The 20,973-nt window shown below is 50.1% G+C and overlaps 1 protein-coding gene across 4 annotated transcripts in view; it reads left to right on the top strand.

Annotated features, from left to right (window-relative positions):
* Nucleotides 1-17,460, top strand: part of HERC2 (HECT and RLD domain containing E3 ubiquitin protein ligase 2) — a 207,605-nt gene extending 190,145 nt beyond the window's left edge. For all 4 annotated transcript variants that reach the window (XM_063698424.1, XM_031002065.3, XM_031002064.3 and 1 more), the window contains 10 exons: nucleotides 3,783-3,970; nucleotides 4,726-4,923; nucleotides 7,335-7,418; nucleotides 11,598-11,739; nucleotides 11,891-12,085; nucleotides 13,205-13,317; nucleotides 13,941-14,131; nucleotides 15,064-15,169; nucleotides 15,459-15,671; nucleotides 16,704-17,460. In XM_063698424.1, coding sequence (XP_063554494.1) covers nucleotides 3,783-3,970; nucleotides 4,726-4,923; nucleotides 7,335-7,418; nucleotides 11,598-11,739; nucleotides 11,891-12,085; nucleotides 13,205-13,317; nucleotides 13,941-14,131; nucleotides 15,064-15,169; nucleotides 15,459-15,671; nucleotides 16,704-16,976 — 1,703 coding nt within the window. In that variant the 3' untranslated portion in view covers nucleotides 16,977-17,460. The remainder of the gene's footprint in view (nucleotides 1-3,782; nucleotides 3,971-4,725; nucleotides 4,924-7,334; nucleotides 7,419-11,597; nucleotides 11,740-11,890; nucleotides 12,086-13,204; nucleotides 13,318-13,940; nucleotides 14,132-15,063; nucleotides 15,170-15,458; nucleotides 15,672-16,703) is intronic.
* The last annotated feature ends 3,513 nt before the right edge of the window (nucleotides 17,461-20,973 follow it).

Raw genomic sequence — 20,973 nt, 5'->3', positions numbered from 1 at the left:
AGATGTGACTGAAGAGGTAGTAGAAAGATTTTCAAAGTCTGAGAGCTCTCTACCCTCTGTTGCTGGCTTTCGTGGAGGAACAGGGCTGGGGAATGGGGTGGCCCCTGGAAGCTGGGAATAGCTCAGCCAGCAAGGAACCTGGACCTCAGTCCCACAGAGAACTGACCTGTGTCTGAATGAGCAAGGAAACTCTCCCCTGGGGCCTCTGGGAAGGGAGACCCATGTGGGACTTCTCACCTGCAGAGCGAAAGGATCCTAAGTGTGTGTTGTTTAAGCCAGCCGGGTCGTGGGGATGTGTTATGGCAGCAGTGAAAAACGTGGGCGCCATCTTTCATTAACATGGCCTTTGCACAAACTGTGCTCCTTGTTAAAGCCTTTGGTGAATTATATAAGCATGCACCCTTTAATCATTTCATTGAGGGAGGAGGCTTATGGATGAATGAGCAACTTCTGTGGCCTGTAGTGGAAGGACATTGTAGTTCTTGATCCAGAACTTTTTATTTGATTTATCTAATTATTTTAAATTTTGAGACAAATCACAGTTGGAAGCAAACCAGTTGGAAGTACATTACCTAGAACTTGCTTATCCCAGTCCACATGAGAGTGAGTTGCTGTCCTGCTGCCGCGTCCTGAGCTTTTCAGTGTGTTTCCCACAAACAGGGAGGCTCGTCCTGCCAGCCAGTTCACACTCCCCCACCCCGCCTGATGCCCATGCCCATTTGCAGCACATTGCCTGCCAGTCAGCTGGCAAGCTGTATCCTCTGTCCTGTGACACTCTCTCAGTGCCTGGCATCATCGTTTCAGTTCCTCGTCTTCCTGGGCTTCTTGCAACTTGACACCAGTTATTTTGTAGCACATTCTTCTGTTTGGATTTTTTCCGATGTTTCTGCAGTAGATTCGGGTTGTGTGTCTTTGATCGTAACAGTTCATCCTTGCAGGTGACATGCAGTTTGTCTGCTTGCTGATGTTGCTCACTACAGTTGCTTGGTTACATTGTCTGCCATGCTTTTCACTGCGGACATTCTTTATAATTAACAAGTATTTAGTAGGGACATCCTGAATCTATTTAAATATTCCTTTCTCATGCAGCTTTGAATCAATTCATGTATTTGTTTTATCTGAGTGGGAATCATGGATCCTAATGTATTCATTGGGGTATATAGTCTATTTATTTTGATGCTCTAGTTGTGCTCTATTTGGCTGGCTCTGCCCCCTTTTTGTGTGTCCCCGTTGTCTGGGAGTACTTCTTTGCTCTGGCAGAAGAAGATGATTAGCCTCCGCTTGTTCCCGCCATGCCCCACGCCTCGACCTGGCCATTTCTCCAAGGAGCCCTGGCATCTGTGGAGGGGAATGGCCTTGAGAAGACAAGGTCTGGATGATGGGTGTGCTCATTGCTATTGAGGCGTCACCGCTCCTCAGACCTCCTCAGTGGACAAAGCCAGGGAATAGTAATGTAAACAATACCCTGGTTTATGTTTGATGTCTGTTAAAAACTGTGAGTTCCCACCAGTATCCCGAGGTCCAGTTTGGATCCACAGGGTTCATTCCAGTTTTCTCATGGCAACCTTGCAGATCCTTTCTCTTCTGGCGAATTGGCCACTCCCCCCGTGCATAACCAGCATCTCATCCTCCCCCGTGTGGCTCCTCCCCTTGCATGTAGGGGTCTTGGCTGACTCCCCTCAGAGCTAGCACCTGGGTGGAAGCCCTCCTCAGTCTCACAGACTCATTCCCTATGCCCAGCTGCGTCTGCAGAGACACCCTCCTCACCTTGTGTGTGCGACACCCGCCTCGTGGCTTTAGGACCAACCTGTGGAGAGCAGGCAGGGGCAGGAGACAAGTACACTGCCCTTGACCACGCAGGCGTCACACTTTCCAGACACCCGAGGAGTCTCTCTGGATTTGACAATCCTGATGGTGTCTCCAGAGAACATGAGCCTTGTTTCCATCCTGGTCACCAGGGACCTTGCCTGAGAATATTTTCCGGTGGTATTTCTTGGTTGAGGCCCCACACGGTGCACTGAAAAGTGTGATGATTCTTGTGAATGGTGAATCTTATGTTTAGGATATGAACAGAAACGGCATGTTGTTTTTTTACGTTATTTTTTAAATTTATTTTTATTTCAACAAGTTTTTGGCAAACAGGTGGTGTTTGGTTACATGAATAAGCTCTTTAGAGGTGAAGTCTGAGAGGTGGGTGCTCCCATCACCCAAGTAGTGTACACAGTACCCAATGTGTAGTTTTTTATCCCTCACTCCTCTCCTACCCTTTCCCCCGAGTCTCCAGAGTCCATTGTGTCATTCTTATGCCGTTGCATCCTCATCGCATGAGAACATATGGTTTGGTTTTCCGTTCCTGAGTTACTTTACTTAGAATAATGGTCTCTAGTCCCATCCAGGTTGCTGCAAATGCAATCATTTCATTCCTTTTTATGGCTAGTAGTATTCCATGGTGTATATATACCACATTTTGTTTATCCACTCATTGATGGATGGGCTTTGGAGCTGGTTCCATATTTGTGTAGTTGCAAATTGTGCTGCTATAAACATGCGTGTGCAAGTGCTTTTTCAAATAATGACGTCTTTTCTTCTTGGTAGGTACCTAGTGGTGGGATTGCTGGATCAAATGGTAGATCTACTTTTAGTTCTTTGAGGAATCTCCACACTTTTCCATAGTGGAGCGTGGAAAATGCTTTCCATCACAACGCGTTTTCACAGATAGCTTGTTGTTAGTTTTTATCGCCCTCTAGTGGGGGAAAATCTCAATGTGTTGTACTGGTTTCTGTTCCCACCAGCAGTGTAAGTGTTCCCTTTTCACCACATCCATACCAACATCTATTTTTTTATTCTTATTTTATTATGGCCATTCTTGCAGGAGTGAGGTGGTATCACATTGTGGTTTTGATTTTAAAAACATAGATTTTCAGGTGGATCACCAAGTCAGGAGTTTGAGACCAGCCTGACCCACATGGTGAAACCCTGTCTCTACTAAAAATACACAAATTAGCTGGGCATGGTGGCGCGTGCCTGTGAGCCTAGCTACTCAGGAGGCTGAGGCCGGAGAATCGCTCGAACCCGGGAGGTGGAGGTTGCGGTGAGCTGAGATCGCACCACTGCATTCCAGCCTGGGCGACAAAGTGAGACTTCATCACAGTGGTTCATGCATGTAATCCCAACACTTTGGGAGATGAGGTGGGAGGATCACTTGAGCTGGGGAGGTTGAGGCTGCAGTGAACTGTGATCATGCCAGTTTACTCCAGCCTGGGCAACAGAGTGAGACCCTGTCTCAAAAAAAAAAGTATAAAATAAATAAAACAGACTTTTCCTTTTCTGTTTCGCATGCAAGAGCAATTTGGAATGTTAGGGATATTGCTGTGTGTTTTAATACTAGATGGATTTGGGATGTTCGGGATATTGCTATCTGTTCTAATATTATTCTGATTGAGAACTGCTGCTGTTCATGCCTAGTCCTGAGAACTAACACTGTTGGAGGCTTAAGACCAGAGTTGTGTGTCTCTCACTAGAAGAGGCCTGGTGGCCACCAGGGGCTGTGGAGAGTCCTGGGAAGTACACTCGCCTCTTTGGATGTGTAATTAGCATGTATTCATGTTTAGGTCATACATAAAGCAGACATTCACATCTAGGTCATATGTAAAGTTGACAACTAGGTCAACACCAGCTGAAGGGCAGGGAGCGTTGGTGCTATGTGTGATGGGAAGACACTGGCAGCCATGCGTTTGTTGGCCCTAGTATACAGGTTCTGATTCTAAATTCACTTCATTCAGGTGAGGTTTATACATGGGGCGACAATGATGAGGGACAACTGGGAGACGGAACCACCAATGCCATCCAGAGGCCTCGGTTGGTAGCTGCCCTTCAGGGTAAGAAGGTCAACCGTGTGGCCTGTGGCTCAGCACATACCCTCGCCTGGTCGACCAGCAAGCCCGCCAGTGCTGGCAAACTCCCTGCACAGGTGAGTCCGGGCAGGTTGGGTGGGTCGGGGGCAAGCAAAGTGTGCTCCTGTCACATGCTGCATCCTGTCGTTGTGTGTTTACAGAGGCTTCTTGGTGAAAATAATTCAGGCTCAGTAAATGTTAACCACACAGTGCATTTAAGAACCTTGATATTTGGCTGGTTGTGGTGGCTCACGCCTGTAATCCCAACACTTTGGGAGGCCAAGGTGGGAGGATTGCTTGAACTCAGGAGTTCAGGACCAGCCTGGACAACATAGCAAAACCCTGTCTCTACAAAATTAGCCAGGCATAGTGGCATGCACCTGTAGTCCCAGCTACCTGGGAGGCTGAGGGCTGAGGTGGGAGGATCACTTGAGTCTGAAAGGTCCAAGCTGCAGTGATTGCACCACTGCCCTCTTACTTGGGTGACAGAGTGAGACCCTGTCCCAAAAGAACCTTAATGTTCATGCCAGTCAATATTCTGTGTGTACAGTGTGTATCACCTTCTATATCTTATAACCCACACCAAACTGTTCTGCTAGTACATGCCTCACATTTCTTAGTAAATTTATTTGTATAGACTAATTTTTTTTATAGTCAAACTGGACAGAATATTATTTTAAAAGCAGCACAGTGAGGTTGTGCAAACCAAACTCAGACACCATAGTGCTTCTCTGTTTTTGAAACAATTGTTTTCAGAATCCTTAATGGATGCCACACTGGCCCCCGTGTGCCTTTGGTGCCTGAGGCGCTGAAGGCCATTTCTGTGTTCTAGGTCCCCATGGAGTACAATCACCTGCAGGAGATCCCCATCATTGCGCTGAGGAACCGTCTGCTGCTGCTGCACCACCTCTCCGAGCTCTTCTGCCCCTGCATCCCCATGTTCGACCTGGAAGGCTCGCTCGACGAAACTGGACTCGGGCCTTCTGTTGGGTTCGACACTCTCCGAGGAATTCTGATATCCCAGGGAAAGGTATTCAAGTGGCAATCTTTGTTCTAGGGGAAACTGGTGTCTTCAGTACATGTAACCCAATAGAATTCCTATACTGGGAATAGAACACATAGAATACAGCTCATTCAGCAAATGTTCACGGAATGCCTCCTGCATGCCAGGCTCTGTTCTGGGTACTTTATATCAATGAGAAAACAGACAAAAATCTGTTCCCTTTTGGAGTTTATATTAAAAACAAACAGTAAGATGCTGCATCTCTCCTTCATAATCTCTGCCTCTCACTGCTCCAGAAGGATGAGGTGGGGCCTTCATAAACTAAGCCTTTGTTCCTGTGGTCCCTCTCTGCCTGCCTGGCCTTGTGGCTATGGCAAGTCCCCACTGACCCAGGAAGGCCGGCGATTGGGCTGTTTCTCTCAGGATGTCCAGCAGAGGGGGCCAGGAGTCACAGATATATCACCTCGAAGGTCCGTGCCTGAATGTGTAGAGATTGCTGGCCAAGTGAGAATTAACAGGTGGTGAATAATACAGTCATGAGTGAGGGCATCTGAAAGTCACCAGGCAGGTTTTGACCTGTAGATGTTGCTAATAGTTGGAGCTTTCTAGAAGTTGGGTTAGTTTCTGGCAAGCAGCTTGACAAGATGATCTCGAAGGGGCTAATTACCATACGGTAGGGGCATCTCTGTATAGGGAAAAGTTATAGAATTGGATTGAGGACCACTAATCCTGATTGTGATTCTCTAACGTATTTTGTTGTCGAATATTATGGCCCATTCTTAGTGATTTAATAAAATTGCAATGTTTTGGAGTCCTGTCCCAGCAGGTTACTTTTTAAAGACTGGCTTTGTTTCCACTTGGCTAGAACGATTTCTGCTGAACAGGACTGGTACATTCATTTTACTTTCACGTGTGCCTGAGGGTGGAAGTGGTCAGGCTTGTGTTTAATAGAAAGACCATCTCTCTGATGAGAGAGGCAGAAGAAATCTTGGGCAGGTAAAATGGATAGGAAACATAATTTCAATTACTGTTCAATAATAAAAAGTAGCAAACGATTAATTTTACCTTCTTTTTTTAATCCTTCAAAGTGGTGATGATAATAGGCAGCACAGAGGAAAAAAACCTTTCTTTGTAGGGAGAAAAAAAGTGAGAGGCAGGGCACGTCCCACCTGGCCCTGTGCGAGCGTTGTGCAGGCTGTGAGTGGGGCACGGGTGGGAGCTGGTGTGTGGTAGGGGAGCGTTGGGCAGCAGCATCTGGCACCTGCTGGGGCTGCAGGAGAGCAGGGGAGTGCTGAGGGCATCTGAAAGGTACCTCTGGTCAGGGAATGTGTAGGCAGCCTTGGTTCTGGTCCTGGTTATGGTGAGGATCGGCCTCAGAGAGTGGGTGTTACTACTCCCAGTCCAGAGCACCAAAACGGACTCTCCAGGAAGGTGGGCGGGCTGGTGACTGGGAGGAGAGGGGAGTGCTCCTGTGGAGGGGGAGCTGCCCTGAGGTCCAGGCAGGGCCTCTGGGAGCAGGATGAGTCTGGGCTGTGCGAGAGGCATGGGGCTGGGGTGCCTCCAGGATACCCTTTCTGGGTCTCCTCTGGCGCTTGGGGCCCTCACCTCCTGCCTTCAGGGCTTGGAGTTCTTAGGCTTTGAGCTGGGCAAGGGCTCAGCCTCCACTGAGGGACCCTTGTGCTCCCACAGCCCACCCCTAACCGAAAGAAGGCACGATTGCCTACTTGGCCAAGAGAGCTGAGACCCCTGCTGACCTGTCTCATCCCTTTCCATTGGCACGGCTGCGTGCTGCATCCTCTGCCCTTTCCCCACGGGCATGGCCGACCTGCTCCCTCCTGGGGAACGGCTGGGTCCTCACTGTGGTGCTGATGTTTGGCCACGCCCTGCTGTCTTCACCCCAGGCACTCCCAATTTCTTTTAGTGTGATCACAGCCAGGACCTTGTTCCCCTCCCTGGTCTGTCTTTTCTGTCCCGATCCAAGGTCTAGCTGGCTCCACAGTGCTCCCTGGCCCTGTGGCTGCTGTGTGGCAGTCAGTGGTTTAACATCAGTCCCTGCCACTGGTGGACTTGATGTTTGGCAGGGAAACCTTGACTTCGAGACCTGAGTCAGAGCAGGTGCTTGCCAGGCCCAGCCCTCCCTGTTCTGTGCCCTGTGTGTGCTGGGCTCTTCCAGCCTCCGGAACGCTGCTGGGTGGAGGTAGTTTCCTGAGGGACCTGCCTCTTGCCTGGCCATTGGCACTACCTGCCAATGCTGTCCCTGTGTGCTTCGGGGCCAGCCTGTTCCCCTGCACCTTCACAACTTGAGAAAAGGGAACTGGCAGTTTTCTGTCCTTAAGAAGGTCTTCAACACAGATTTTAAACAAAACTATGTGATGATTTCTTCAGGAGTGATGCTTTCCATATCAGATTCTAAATTTTGTCTGTTTGATGTGTTTTAGGAGGCGGCTTTCCGGAAAGTAGTACAAGCAACTATGGTACGCGATCGTCAGCATGGTCCCGTCGTGGAGCTGAACCGCATCCAGGTAGCACATGGAGATTACTCTCCAAGTCTGACAGCCTTAGAAGTGATGCTTTCGTGGGTACCTGGGCTGGAACGAGAGCGCTGGTAGCCTGCCATCCTGTGCACCCCAACTTTAAAGAGCAGGTGCCACCTTCCTTTTTGTGGGCTTCCTGTATGTGATGTGCTGGGGCTTCCAGGAATGTCAGTGTGTTTCTTTATACAGAAGTAATGAAGATTTATGTCAGATAGTCCAAAAGCACAAACACAGGTCAGCAAGAATGGGGAAAATAAAATCAGCCCTCTTCCCACTGCATGATGATAACCGCTGCTGTTACATTGGGAGGTGTGTGTCTATTTGTTACAGCCAAAGCAGGATCACTGCCTTTTGAAATTTGCTGCTCTCCTCCCTGCCATGGAATAGGGTCCTGTGGGGCTGCTTGTTTTTGGCAGCTGCCTGCAGCCTGCTCCTCTCTTGCAGGGGTGTGTCCTGGTTTACTCTGTCAGATTTCTCTGATGGTGCTTGGGGACCGTGCCCACTTTTCTGTGGTACAGGCAGGGCTATCTGGGTGTATCTTCGGTCACCCCTTTTGTTAAGTTCTGAGAAGTGGAGTGGGTCAGACGCCCAGTGACAATTTGATGATACATCCGATTATAGGTTATAACAGTTCATGTTCCCACCATCCTCACACCCTCCCCACCACTGGTAGTTTTCTTTGCCAATTTCATAGGCCAGAATTACTAATACTGTCTCATGGGTAGTAATCAAAGAAATGACAAGTAGACCATTTCTAAATGTATACTGCTTCAAGTGTATATAAACTCACAGTTAAAAACAATGAATTAAAAACAAAGAGAAGCCTCGGCCCCTGATGATGATAGCGTGCAGAACTTGACATTTAACGCTCAAATGAAACTGGCCTCGCCTCTTGGATCAGACACAGAGAGCCATGAAGAACAAATTCTTTGTTCCTGTACCTTTGTATTAACACATGATTTTTACCCTGATGTTGATTACAAGACTAGAAATGTTTTCAGAGTTATACTTGGGGGCATTTTGAATTAAGACACGAAACTCTTGTCCTTTGTTGGACAGCTCATGTGACCACATTGATGGAGCTGGTCTCTTCACTGACGTCAGAGTGTTTAATGCTAAGCTGTACGTCAGTCACGTCCTCACATAAATAGGTTGTTTAACTAGGTTCATAAAAAAGCTTTTATTTCCCTACCTTGGACGATGGCTTCAGTTTGCTGTGCATCATAAACATTATAGCTTGTAGGCAAGGCCAGCTGATGGCTTCTGCGTTGTCTAACCCCCGCGATTGAGTGCACCTTGACTTGCACCTCCCTCAAAACCGCACGCAGACTTTTTGGGCCAGGGGCTCTCAGGGTGGGTATTCAAGTCTGGGGGGCTCTGGGAATCAGTGAAGTTTTGATAAACTAGGATGCAGGTTAGGCACTTTTGTTTCTGTCTTTGTATCATCTGAAATTTTTAAGAAGTCATTACATGCTGAGCACCTCTTTCTTACTCATCTTGCTATCCCCAGCTTGTGTTACAAAAACGTTCAGTATGCAATTGAAAAAACAAACTGGGTAAATGGCAAACAAATTTATATTAGTCCTTGGTGGTGGCTCATGCCTGTAATCCCAGCACTTAGGGAGGCTGACGTGGATGGATTGCTTGAGCCTAGGAGTCTGAGACCATCCTGGGCAACATGATGAAACCCCGTCTCTACAAAAAATACAAAAATTAGCCTTGTGTGGTGGTGGGTGCCTGTAGTCCCAGCTACTTGGGAGGCTGAGGCAGGAGGATTGCTTGAGCCCAGGAGGCAGAGGTTGTAGTGAGCCGAGATCATACCAGTGTACTCCAGTCTGGGCGACAGAGCCAGACACTGTCTCAAAGCAAACGAAAAACGACAACTTATATCAGGCCTTTTTTTTTTTTTTTTTTTTTTTTGAGAGGGAGTCTTGTTCTGTCACCCAGCCTGGAGTACAGTGGTGCGATCTTGGCTCACTGCAACCTCCACCTCCCAGGCTCAAGCAATTCTCTTGCTTCACCCTCCCGAGTAGCTGAGATTACAGGCGTGTGCTACCATGCCAGGCTAATTTTTTTTTTTGTATTTTTAGTAGAGACAATTTCACCATGTTGGCCAGGCTGGTCCCAAACTCCTGACTGCAGGTGATCCACTCGCCTCGGCCTCCCAAAGTGCTGTAGGCATGAGCCACCGCACCCAGCCTTTTTTGTATTTTTAGTGGCGACAGGGTTTCACTGTGTTGGCCAGGCTGGTCCTGAACTCCTGACCTCAGGTGATCCACTCACCTCAGCCTCCCAAAGTGCTGGTATTATAGGCGTGAGCCACCGTGCCCGGTGTCAGGCCTTCTTAAGAATCAGATAAACACCCTTCAGCCTAGTGTGCAATGTGGATTGACGTCTGGGGGCTGCTCTGGCTCAGCCACGGCCCCAGGTGCCAGAGGTGGCTCCTTCCCGTTCAGGGTAGCATGCCCCTCCCAAAGCGAGGAAATTTTCTACAGATGTAGAAATAGAAGTGATTTTCTGCCTAAAAATGAACATGGAGAAAAACATTGTTTGAATTCAGGGTGTGCACAGGACACCAGCACGGAGCCAGGAAGGCTGCACAGGCGCCTCCAACCCACCACCCCATGGCCGCGATGATGGGCTCAGGGGCACGCCTCCCAAGAGGATGCCATGGGAGGGACTCTCACAGCTGTCTGGGTAGTTTCAGAGACTCCAGAACACAGGTCATCTTACTGGAAGGTTTTGTTTGTTGGGAGTTTTATTTAGTTTTATAGCAGGATCTGAACATCACTACATCAAAACTTTTTTATACTTAAAAATTTATTACAGAGTTATTGCATGCACATTTCTGAAAATTTAGGGAATTCAGATTAAAGACAGTTAAAATCATCTGTGTTTCTATTGAGCAGAGAAAGTGCTGTCCCACAGGAGCCTGTCTGCCTCCAGCCTCATGGCTGCTGTTTTCTGCAGCCTCTGAGTGCAGACAGCCTCTACTAGTGGGTGTCGTCGTGGAGGAGAGGCAGCCCCGTGGGCTTCGGGGAGCTGGGTGCACCTCTCCTCTCACGCGGCCGCTGTGACATAGGGCATGTCCTGTTCTTTTCTTGTAGCCTAGTCTCCTCTGGGCATGATGGAGCCTTAACAAGCTGCCGCGAGTTTCCAGGAACTCACGTCTGTGAACACTAGCCGTGTGTGTGGCACGCAGACAAGTTCATTCTACAGGCAACTGTGGCTCCTGTCATTCTTCTTGTATTTGTAGTCTTGGTTATGGCAGCCTGCGCTGTAAGCTGTTTAAACTCAGCTTTATGTGAGCTAAAGGTGAAGAGAGCTTCACTGGAGGAGTCATCAAAATACATTCTCAGGACCATTTTTTCTTCAATTTTTCTTTTTGACATCCTTCCAGACTGGGCTTCCCAGATGATTCTGACGCACAGTCTTGGCCACCTGCCCTCCGATGTGCCGAGGTCCTGCTGCGGCGGGGCCCTAGGGCTCCTGCCCTGGTGTCTTTGGGAATTGGAGTCCCCTGAGCCTTTAGCAATTGTAGCTTAGGATGAGAAGGATGGGCAGGGAGAGTGACTGCCTGTGTTGGGGAGGCTGAGGGGCCCCAAGGCTTGGAAATGGGATGGGTGGAAGCAGATGTGGAGAAGGGCTGGTCCCGGCTGAGGCACTCACTCACTGTGTCTGCTTCAGTCTCAGGGGCATTGGGTTGAATCTTTGAGTGCCGGGAGTCTGTTCTGGTCTGCTGGGGGAGCTGCTTTTGGAGTTCCTGGTGTCTTATTTCATGAGGTCGTGGCAAGATGGTGAAGTAGCAGCAGTGCATAGGGTGTGAGGATGGTCCGTGCCAGGGTGGTGCTGCCGGGCCGCAGCTGTGGACGTGGTGGTGGTGTGTGTCGTGTTGGAAGGTGTGTTTGTTCAGACACACTAGTCCTGGGGGCTGCTGGGCACATCAGTGGCGACATGCCCAGTGGGGTGAGGCAGCGGTCTCGGGTGTCCACAGTCGAGCGCCCCAGACGGCAGGGTCTGCCTGGCGTCCACACAAGCAGGTGTGTGACCAGGGAGGGGCCCATGCACGGCGCCTCCTCCTCGTGCACTCGCCAGTGCCGCATATCCCTGACTGTGTGCTTCCTGCTGCGGCAGCGGCCTAACGCTTGCTTGCTTCCTCCTCTCCAGGTCAAACGATCAAGGAGCAAAGGCGGGCTGGCCGGCCCCGACGGCACCAAGTCTGTCTTTGGGCAGATGTGTGCTAAGATGAGCTCGTTTGGTCCCGACAGCCTCCTCCTTCCTCACCGTGTCTGGAAAGTCAAGTTTGTGGGTGAGAACTTGCCACGCGCTGGAGCACCTGTGTCCCCGGCAGTGGTCGCCTGAGCCCACAGGGAGCACAGAGACCACATGGTGTGGGAGCGTTGGGGCTCTTTACACAGGACTGTGTGAGGGGACTTCGAGTGGCTGCTTCTCCCCTGCAGGTGAATCTGTGGATGACTGTGGGGGCGGCTACAGCGAGTCCATAGCTGAGATCTGTGAGGAGCTGCAGAACGGACTCACGCCCCTGCTGATCGTGACACCCAACGGGAGGGATGAGTCTGGGGCCAACCGAGACTGCTACCTGCTCAGCCCGGCCGCCAGAGCACCCGTGCACAGCAGCATGTTCCGCTTCCTGGGTGAGCTTCTCGGCCGCTTGAGACTGTGTCACTGTGGCCTGTGCCTGCTCTTGAGTTAAAGTGTACCATCTGTTTGAGGAGTGACAGTAGATATCTTGAATATCTGCTTTTAGTTTTTGAGACTGTTACCAATAAAAATGACTTTTAGGGTGAGGCGCGGTGGCTCACGCCTATAATCCTAGCACTTTGGGAGGCTGAGGCGGGCAGATTGCCTGAGGTCAGGAGTTCGAGACCAGCCTGACCAATGTGGTGAAACCTCGTCTCTAGTAAAAATACAAAAAAAATTAGCTGGCTGCGGTGGCATGCACCTGTAGTCCCAGCTACTCAGGAGGGTGAGGCAGGAGAATTGCTTGAACCCGGGAGGCGGAGGTTGCAGTGAGCTGAGATCGCACCATTGCACTCCAGCCTGGGCGACACTCTGTATCAAAAAAAAAAAAGAAAAAGAAAAGACTTTTAATATTGATCGTGCCTTTCACCAACATTGTGGAAGCGAACGAGGTGCTGTTGACTTCCGTGCCTAGCATTGAGGGTCTGACGGTGGTGGACCGTCGGAAGCTCTGTGCACAGCTGCAGGCACTGGCAGAGCCAGCCCCGGCCACGTGCTGAGGACTGGAGACTGCCTCGGGTACTCAGAAGATGGGAGATTCTGTTTCTGCATCTTCAATGTTTATCTGAGACTTGGGATCAGAGTGGGGTGAGGTCTTCGCCATTGGCCAGTCCCTCCTTCCTGTCCCACTGAGGGTGTGCAGGGTGTCCTCGGCTGTGCGTCCCACCACAGCCAGCACCTCCTGGGCAGGGCGGTAGCTCCCTGGAGGACACTCCCGTGGGGAAGTTCCAGCTCTTTGCTGTCATAAGAAGAAGAATTGGCCACTGTGTGGCTTAAACTAGTGCGTGCAGAAAGGACGTGAGGAGTTAGAGGCTTTTAGGCACAAAAGGATAGATTTAGAGCAGGACGGGCGGCCTTGAGGAAGGGCCTAGACCTATGATTTGGGTGTTGCTGCTTCAGAAGGCTCTGAGTCCTCAGTGTGGAGCTGCTGCTGTCAGTGGCGTGTGTGAGTGAGCGGGAAGTTTTGTCATCCTTTTCAAGTGTCCTCTGTCACTTGTGTCCTGAATGATCAGGTGTGTTGCTGGGCATTGCCATCCGAACCGGGAGTCCCCTGAGCCTCAACCTTGCCGAGCCTGTCTGGAAGCAGCTGGCTGGGATGAGCCTCACCATCGCGGACCTCAGTGAGGTAACTCCCTGGGGCGGCAGGCGGGGCCTCTAGGGTCTTGTTAACAGGCACAGTCTGTTCTGCGGGTCCGGTCAGGCTGTGAACTCTGGCCTAATCTCAGTGCCCCGGTGACGCAGAGGCTGTTGGCTGTGGACCACCTTTGAGTAACAAAAAAAAAAAAAAAAAAAAAGACCATCTATTTTCTGGTGTTTTGTAACATACACTGTCTTGTCAGATAAGGAAGCTCACTGCCTCCCCTGTGAAGAAGCTGAGCTTTTGGGCAGCTGGGGGCCGTGAGTCAGGCTTGCACGGGGGGCTCTGTCCTGGGGTGACCACAGCCAGCTCATTCCCCATGGCTGTGTCGTGCCTCGGCTGCAGGGAGGGAACCCTTGCTAGCCAGTTGCTGTAACTTTCTCAGTGGTTCGTTTTAAGCATTTGGCTGAATTGTGAATTCTTCGTTCAGCTCCTTGGGTGAAGTACTCTCTCGTTGCTCCTCTTATATCTTGGTGTGTGCTGTGCACTTGCAGCCTCGAGATGCACTTGAGGCTGACCCTGGTTCCTGCTTGACAGAGTGTGCTGGGTGGACTGGAGTCTGGGATGGAGATGAGCCCTGAATTGACACATGGGCTTTTTCTCCTTAAAAGGTTGATAAGGATTTTATTCCTGGACTCATGTACATCCGAGACAATGAAGCCACCTCAGAGGAGTTTGAAGCCATGAGCCTGCCCTTCACAGTGCCAAGCGCCAGCGGCCAGGACATTCAGTTGAGCTCCAAGCACACGCACATCACCCTGGACAACCGCGCGGAGTACGTGCGGCTGGCGATAAACTATAGGTTGGTGGTCATCTGTCTCTGTTGCATTGACATAAATAGCAAAAGTAGCAGAACGTGGTTGTGTGGACATGTGTGTTTTTCAGGAGTGTCATACACAGTAAAGTAATGGATTTGGCTCCAACTATTGCTGATCTGTGGGTATGAAGCTTATTTTGTGATCAGGGTCGGTATTTATTACTCTGACATTCCTGGCTCTAACCAGAATACCAAGATCAACAAAATCCACCCATTTGGGTCACTGCACCTGGAGAGGCCATAGTTTTTGCCCCTGTGTGCTTTCTTTGTTGGCTTCCCTGGGACAGGGCTGTGTCTGGGGCTGTCTCAACCCCCTCCAGGCTGCTTGAGTGACACAGAGCAGCCTTTGCCAGGTGTCCAGGTGTGACTGTGCACAGGCCTTTGGGTGCCGTGATTCAGGCTTGGCAGGTCATTACCACCACCCACAGCTTCCACTGCTTGTCCCATGTCCCCTGGAAGCACCTGAGAGTGTCTGGGTGAGGCCCCGTGTGGCAGGTGGGCCCTGTGGGCTTTGGTGAGGGTAGTCCTGGCAGGTGTCCTGGGCAGTGCTGTCCCCGTATCGTGTCTGCTGTGGGTCAGCACAGTGTCTCGGGCCTGGGGCGGATGCACTTGTGTTTCCCCTCTTGGTGCTGGCTTCTCCTGGGGTGTCCTGTGGGTACTGAGAGTGGCGTCTTGGGGTATGCATAGCTGTAGGTGGTCATTAGGCCGTACCCTGTCGGCTGGACGAGATGAGCCCAGTGTCGGGAGAAGCTCTGCAGTGCCGAGCTGCTAAGCATGCTCGTGCCATCTGGAGCTGCTCCCTCTGTTCTCCCAGCTGGGACGTGTGCGGCCACAGTGCTGCATGCCAAGGCTTGGTGTGAGCAGCATAAAGTCAGTGTCACTGAAGACAGAAGTGTAAAGTGAGCTTTTTCTTCCAGACTCCATGAATTTGATGAGCAGGTGGCTGCTGTTCGGGAAGGAATGGCCCGCGTTGTGCCTGTCCCCCTCCTCTCTCTGTTCACCGGCTACGAACTGGAGACGATGGTATGCCGACCCCCAGGTGGAGCTGCCCTGCAGCTGCCTTTTGCCTGCTGACCCACAAATCAGTGAGAGCAGTTAGAGTCAGAACCTTGCCCTGTGTGTTGACTGAAGGGAGTGCACTCTGAGCGTGTCCCTCCACCCGCCTGCAGGAGGCTGTGTGTGGGCCCACCCAGAGCCCCCAGACCTTTCCCCACCCCAAACAGGCCTTGGTGTAGAGAGGGAGCGTGATGGAGTCTTGGGGAAATGCCAGGGTGGGAAGCATCACGCAGCCCTGACAGACATCCTCCCACAGGTGTGTGGCAGCCCTGACATCCCGCTGCACCTTCTCAAGTCGGTGGCCACCTATAAAGGCATCGAGCCTTCCGCATCGCTGATCCAGTGGTTCTGGGAGGTGATGGAGTCCTTCTCCAACACAGAGCGCTCTCTTTTCCTTCGCTTCGTCTGGGGCCGGACGAGGCTGCCCAGGACCATCGCCGACTTCCGGGGCCGAGACTTCGTCATCCAGGTAGGCTCCTGGCTGGGCTTGCCAGCCCTGGGCTGATGTCGGCCGACGGTGGCTGGCTTCTCACCCACAGTCCTGCAGCACATGGGAAAACGGGCCTCTTGAGTCTTTACAGAAATGAAAATGGAAAACATCGAACTTCTCTGATGTGAAGGCTCAAAATGTTATGATTATGTGTTTTGGGTACCATTACCTATATTTTAAAAATGTATCTGGCCATCCCCAGAATACATCACTGCTGTGTCAGCCTGCTCTAGATTTCAAACCCACGTAAAGCACTCATTCAGTTATCTGGTCGAATTAGGTGAGTCACTAAGTAACATGCTACATACCGAGAAAAATGAGGCCGCTCGTTGGATTGAGAACAAGGGTTTTGCTTCGGGTTCCAACTCTGTGGGCCGGTGGTCAGAAACAAGCTCAATGGACCTGCCGGGTCACTGAGAGGGGATGGCCTAATGCCCCCACTCTCTGTTGGGACCGTAACAGCAGTGCCTGGGCGGATGGATCGATGGGGTCCACTGTTCCCAGCATGTGTCCAGCACAGCCTGACCTGCGTCTCTGCCAGGGTTAGAAAAGTGGCCGTCTTTCAGGGTCACCTTGGAGAGCATGCATAGTTTTCTATCTTAGAAGGTCAGTAATTCTTAGTTTTTGTCCATAATTCTTGCTGTGTCCTAGTAGCTTAATCTGTAGGGGTCAAAGTTGGGCTGGTAGACTCATGAAGAGCTCTCCCGTGGTCACGTGCCTGGTCCTCCACCAGCCAGGCCACCCTGCATCCACACAGGTGGTGTGGTCCTCGGGCCCTCTTCCCGGGATGACAATAGAGAGCCGTCATCTCCATAGTGAGGTGCTGTTTCTTACTCCAAGTTCTAGGAATTAATTGCTCCTTGTTACTCCTAAAGTTGTTTGGATTATGTTTTCTGCTGTTTTGTTCTTAGCAAAAAATATGGCTTTGTGAGCACGAAAAGTCTAATGAGCACAGTAAAGTAGACTGCAGCCGTACTAAGTTTCTGATCACTTCATGTTTCTGCTTAACAGGTGTTGGATAAATACAACCCTCCAGACCACTTCCTCCCTGAGTCCTACACCTGTTTCTTCTTGCTGAAGCTGCCCAGGTATTCCTGCAAGCAGGTGCTGGAGGAGAAGCTCAAGTACGCCATCCACTTCTGCAAGTCCATAGACACAGATGACTACGCTCGCATCGCACTTACAGGAGAGCCGGCCGCCGACGACAGCAGCGACGATTCAGATAACGAGGATGTCGACTCCTTTGCTTCAGACTCTACACAAGATTATTTAACAGGACACTAAGATGGGGAAACGTCCTCGTGAGACGAGAGCCTGAGCCAGGCAGCAGAGCGCTCGCTGCTGTGTAGACTGTAGGCTTCCTGGTGTGTCTGATGAGAAGCGTCCGTCCTCGAGCCAGGCGGGAGGAGGGGGTGGAGAGACTGACTGGCCGTGATGGGAATGACAGTGAGAAGGTCCGCCTGTGTGCGTGGAACACTGTGGACGCTCGACTTCCAAGGGTCTTCTCACCCGTAATGCTGCATTACATGTAGGACTGTGTTTACTAAAGTGTGTAAATGTTTATATAAATACCAAATTGCAGCATCCCCAAAATGAATAAAGCCTTTTTACTTGTGGGTGCAATCGATTTTTTTTCTTTCTCCTTTCTTTCAAGTGTCGTGAGTTGTCTTGATTGTATATTGGAAATAACTGTGTAACAAATCGTATTATAAATATTTCAATTAATTTTACTCTGAATTTGTTTATTAAAAGCCTTTTGAACATGAAATGATTAGTATTACTTGAATGCATCCAGAGGATATTTAAACCAAAATGAAAAACCAGAAGGCCATTTGGTGTCCCATCTCCCAGGTGTCCCCTTGTAGCATATGCATTATGTCATCTGAATTGAGGCCTTTCTGTGAACAGCATCATAACTTCTATCATGGAAAGTGTACTATATATAATGTTTGTGTCATGTGTATGCCTAAATTTTAATTATCTATAAATAAAACATCTGACATAAAACTGTAGGCTGAGCTTTCTTAACCAGTTAGACTAGCACCAGTGGATATACTACAACCAAAAAATCAGTTAGTTCTTGATACAGCAGTAGTAAAGATTTCAGCCAAGTTGAGATTTTTTTTTGTTAAACCAAACTCAAGTCACAAAGAAGTGATTAGGAGAATGGAAGATTCCACGGGACCAGTTGGTGGCAGGGGCTGAAGGGCTCTGGAGCCTTCAGGGTTTCCTCCGACTTCCTCCCCAGCCCCATCTGTCTGCACAGCCTTGGCTTCTGCTTTCATTGGCCTGGGCTGAGAGTCTTCGGTCCAGGCAGCCATGGTACACGGTTTGGGCTGCTTGTGTATGGCACGCACTCTGCGAAGGGTAGAACTGAGAACAGGCTAGGAAAACTGGCTGGCAGGTCTAATGCATTAGAGCTTGAGCTGAAGACTATCAGATTGAGGCAAAACTATGTATTTCACGTCGGGAGACAGTTTATTCAGGGACACGATGTTTAGCACTGGCACAGAAGATCCAAAGAGGGAAAGTTTTATTTTTTTTCTGGGAACCTTTCCAGGACTGAATTGGTAAATGCCAGGATTAGTCTATTTTCAGCTTAGCTCAAAACTTCCATAAGCTGTGTGGTATTATTTTTGTTAATATCACCAACCCTTTTGTTGTCAGCTTTTGCGGCATAACAGAATTGCCACTGAAGTCAGTGAGAAGCAGCGTTTCTCACTCGCGCGCCTGGCTGGGCCGGCCTCTGCTGAGTGGCTCTGGGCCCGCGGTTAGGAGGTGTCAGGCTTCACATCTCTCTTCTCGCTTCAGGCGTGTGTACCACGGTGGTGACACAGGTGTAAGAGGGCCCAGAGCTGCACTGTCCACCCACTTTCCATTGGCCAACCCCCAAATCAGGCTGGCAAATGCCTTCTTCCTCTAGAATGTGGGTTCTCAAAGTCCTGGCTGAGGACCCCTGGAGTTCCTGAGGCCCTTTCAGGGTGTCCACGAGAGCCTCTATCTCCTACTACGTCTCTCTGTGAGGCCAGATTTTCTTCAGCTCCTTCCACCAAAACTTCACAATGTGGGGATGCACAGACAGAAATGAGAATTCACCTGTCTTCTGTGAAAGGAAGGAAAATCTCCACCCGCAAGCCCACTAGGCCAGAAGAAAAGCGTGAGCTTGGGAACAGTCACACAGGAAACTGCCTTTTCATTGTGTGCCTGAACAGGTATCTCCCCAGGTGGCCTCCCGGACCCAGACTATGTAAAGTCACAGCTCATCGCTCCGTAAGGGATAGAGACTAGAAATTGTCTGTACGCACATTCCCAGACCAATGCATATTTGACTTCTTCCTCGACTCTAGGTTGACTTTATCTGATGTAAAGTGCAGATTTACTGAGCGTGAGCCGAATGTATAATTGACTCTTCCTCTGCCCCCTGCGGTTCAGCGAGCACTCATCAAAGCCTCACAAGGGTGTGCCCCACTTCTCTCACTTTTCCTACCCTCCCTCCTTTTTATTCTTTCCTCCTTCCCCTCCTGCCTTTTTCCCCTTTAAATATTGAAATCCTCAAAGCTCTTTGGAAGAAGCCCCGGACACAGAGCCTACTGTGGCTTGTCTCTTTCCCTGGCACGTCCTCAGCTGTGGCAAAATCAACCTCTAAGTGGATTGAGGCCTGTCTCACTTTTTTTTTGAGACAGAGTCTCGCTCTGTCACCCAGGCTGGGGTGCCGTGGTGCGATCTCGGCTCACTGCAAGCTCCACCTCCCAGGTTCACGCCATTCCCCTGCCTCAGCCTCCCGAGTAGCTGGGACTACAGGCACCCGCCACCACGCCCAGCTAAATTTTGTATTTTTAGTAGAGATGGGGTTTCACTGTGTTAGCCAGGATGGTTTCGATCTCCTGACCTCGTGATTTGCCCGCCTCAGCCTCCCAAAGTGCTGGGATTACAGGCGTGAGCCACTGCGCCGGGCCACTTTTTTTGGTTTACACTTCCATTAAGCCAGACAAAGAGGCTAATAAAAGAATGCCATTCTCACTAATTTTTTTTTGTTTTGGAAAATGATTTTTCAAAATTGTGTCCATGTTAACAAGTCATGGGTTTGTTTTTATTTTAAACGTATTCAATATTTTAAATTTTTTCAGTTGTAATTTCCAATGTGATAGGTAAAACCGAGACGAAAATGATTGAGGATTGAGAGCTTTCGTATGAAAGAGTCCTGAGGGTGAAGCTAATGTGCCAGAGGAGGCCGGCCGCAGACACCAAGGCGGGACCCCCATGCAGCTGCCCTGCGGGGGCTGTGTCTCTGCTTTCTGCAGTTAGAAGCAATGGCGTAAGTGTTATGGTTTTTTTGTTTGTTTGAGACGGAGTCTCACTCTGTCGCCCAGGCTGGAGTGCTGTGGCGCCATCTCGGCTCACTGCAAGCTCCGCCTCCGGGGTTCTCGCCATTCTCCTGCTTCAGCCTCCGGAGTAGCTGGGACCACAGGCGCCCACCACCACGCCCGGCTAATTTTTTTTTTTTTTTTTTTTTTTTTGTATTTTTGTAGAGATGGGGTTTCACCGTGTTAGCCAAGATGGTCTCCATCTCCTGACGTCGTGATCCGCCCGCCTCTGCCTCCCGAAGTGCTGGGATTACAGGCATAAGCCACTGCACCCGGCCTTTTTTTTTTTTTTTCTTTTTTAACTAAAAGCATACTGGAGGGCACTTCATTCCCACAAAAAAAAAAAAAAAAAAAAAAAAAAGCTGGTAATTTTTGTAGCCACAGCTTCTTCATGTTTGGACAAGAGGACCCTCTCGGACAGTTCCATGTCACCTTCAGTTTAACTTTTTACTCTCATCCAACTTCCAAAGCCTAAAGTTATATAGTTCACTTTGACAGACTAATGTGTGCAGCAGAGACCATTAAACTGTAGAAAAGACAGACGACCCATCTGTGCTAGGAGTGGAAACTTGTCACGTTGACAATTGTTTGGAAGCTCACCAGCATTGTGAATTGTGGATTAATTGTGGTTTCCTGCCTGTTTGCTTTTCTGCTGGTAGAATCGGTGACAGTGGCTGTGCCCTTATGATGTGCACGAAACTGCAGTCTGTTTAGAGTTAGGAGAGCTTTACATGGTGCCCGACACCGTGGGCACCCTTAGCGTCTCTGACAGGAACTTCTGGTGGTGTCCGAATACGGTCCCCCGCGTTGTGCCCAGGGGCGGACTGCCTCCCCTCCAGGACTTTCTCCTGAGCCGGTGGGCCGTGCCTTCTCCCCGCCTGTCGGGCACATCTTTGTGCACAGCCCGTGCGGCCTGG

Source organism: Gorilla gorilla, chromosome 16 (assembly GCF_029281585.2).
Source record: "Gorilla gorilla gorilla isolate KB3781 chromosome 16, NHGRI_mGorGor1-v2.1_pri, whole genome shotgun sequence".
Lineage (NCBI taxonomy): Eukaryota > Metazoa > Chordata > Mammalia > Primates > Hominidae > Gorilla > Gorilla gorilla.
Note: the sequence above shows the minus strand (reverse complement) of the source record. Positions and strands in the feature narration are given on the sequence as shown.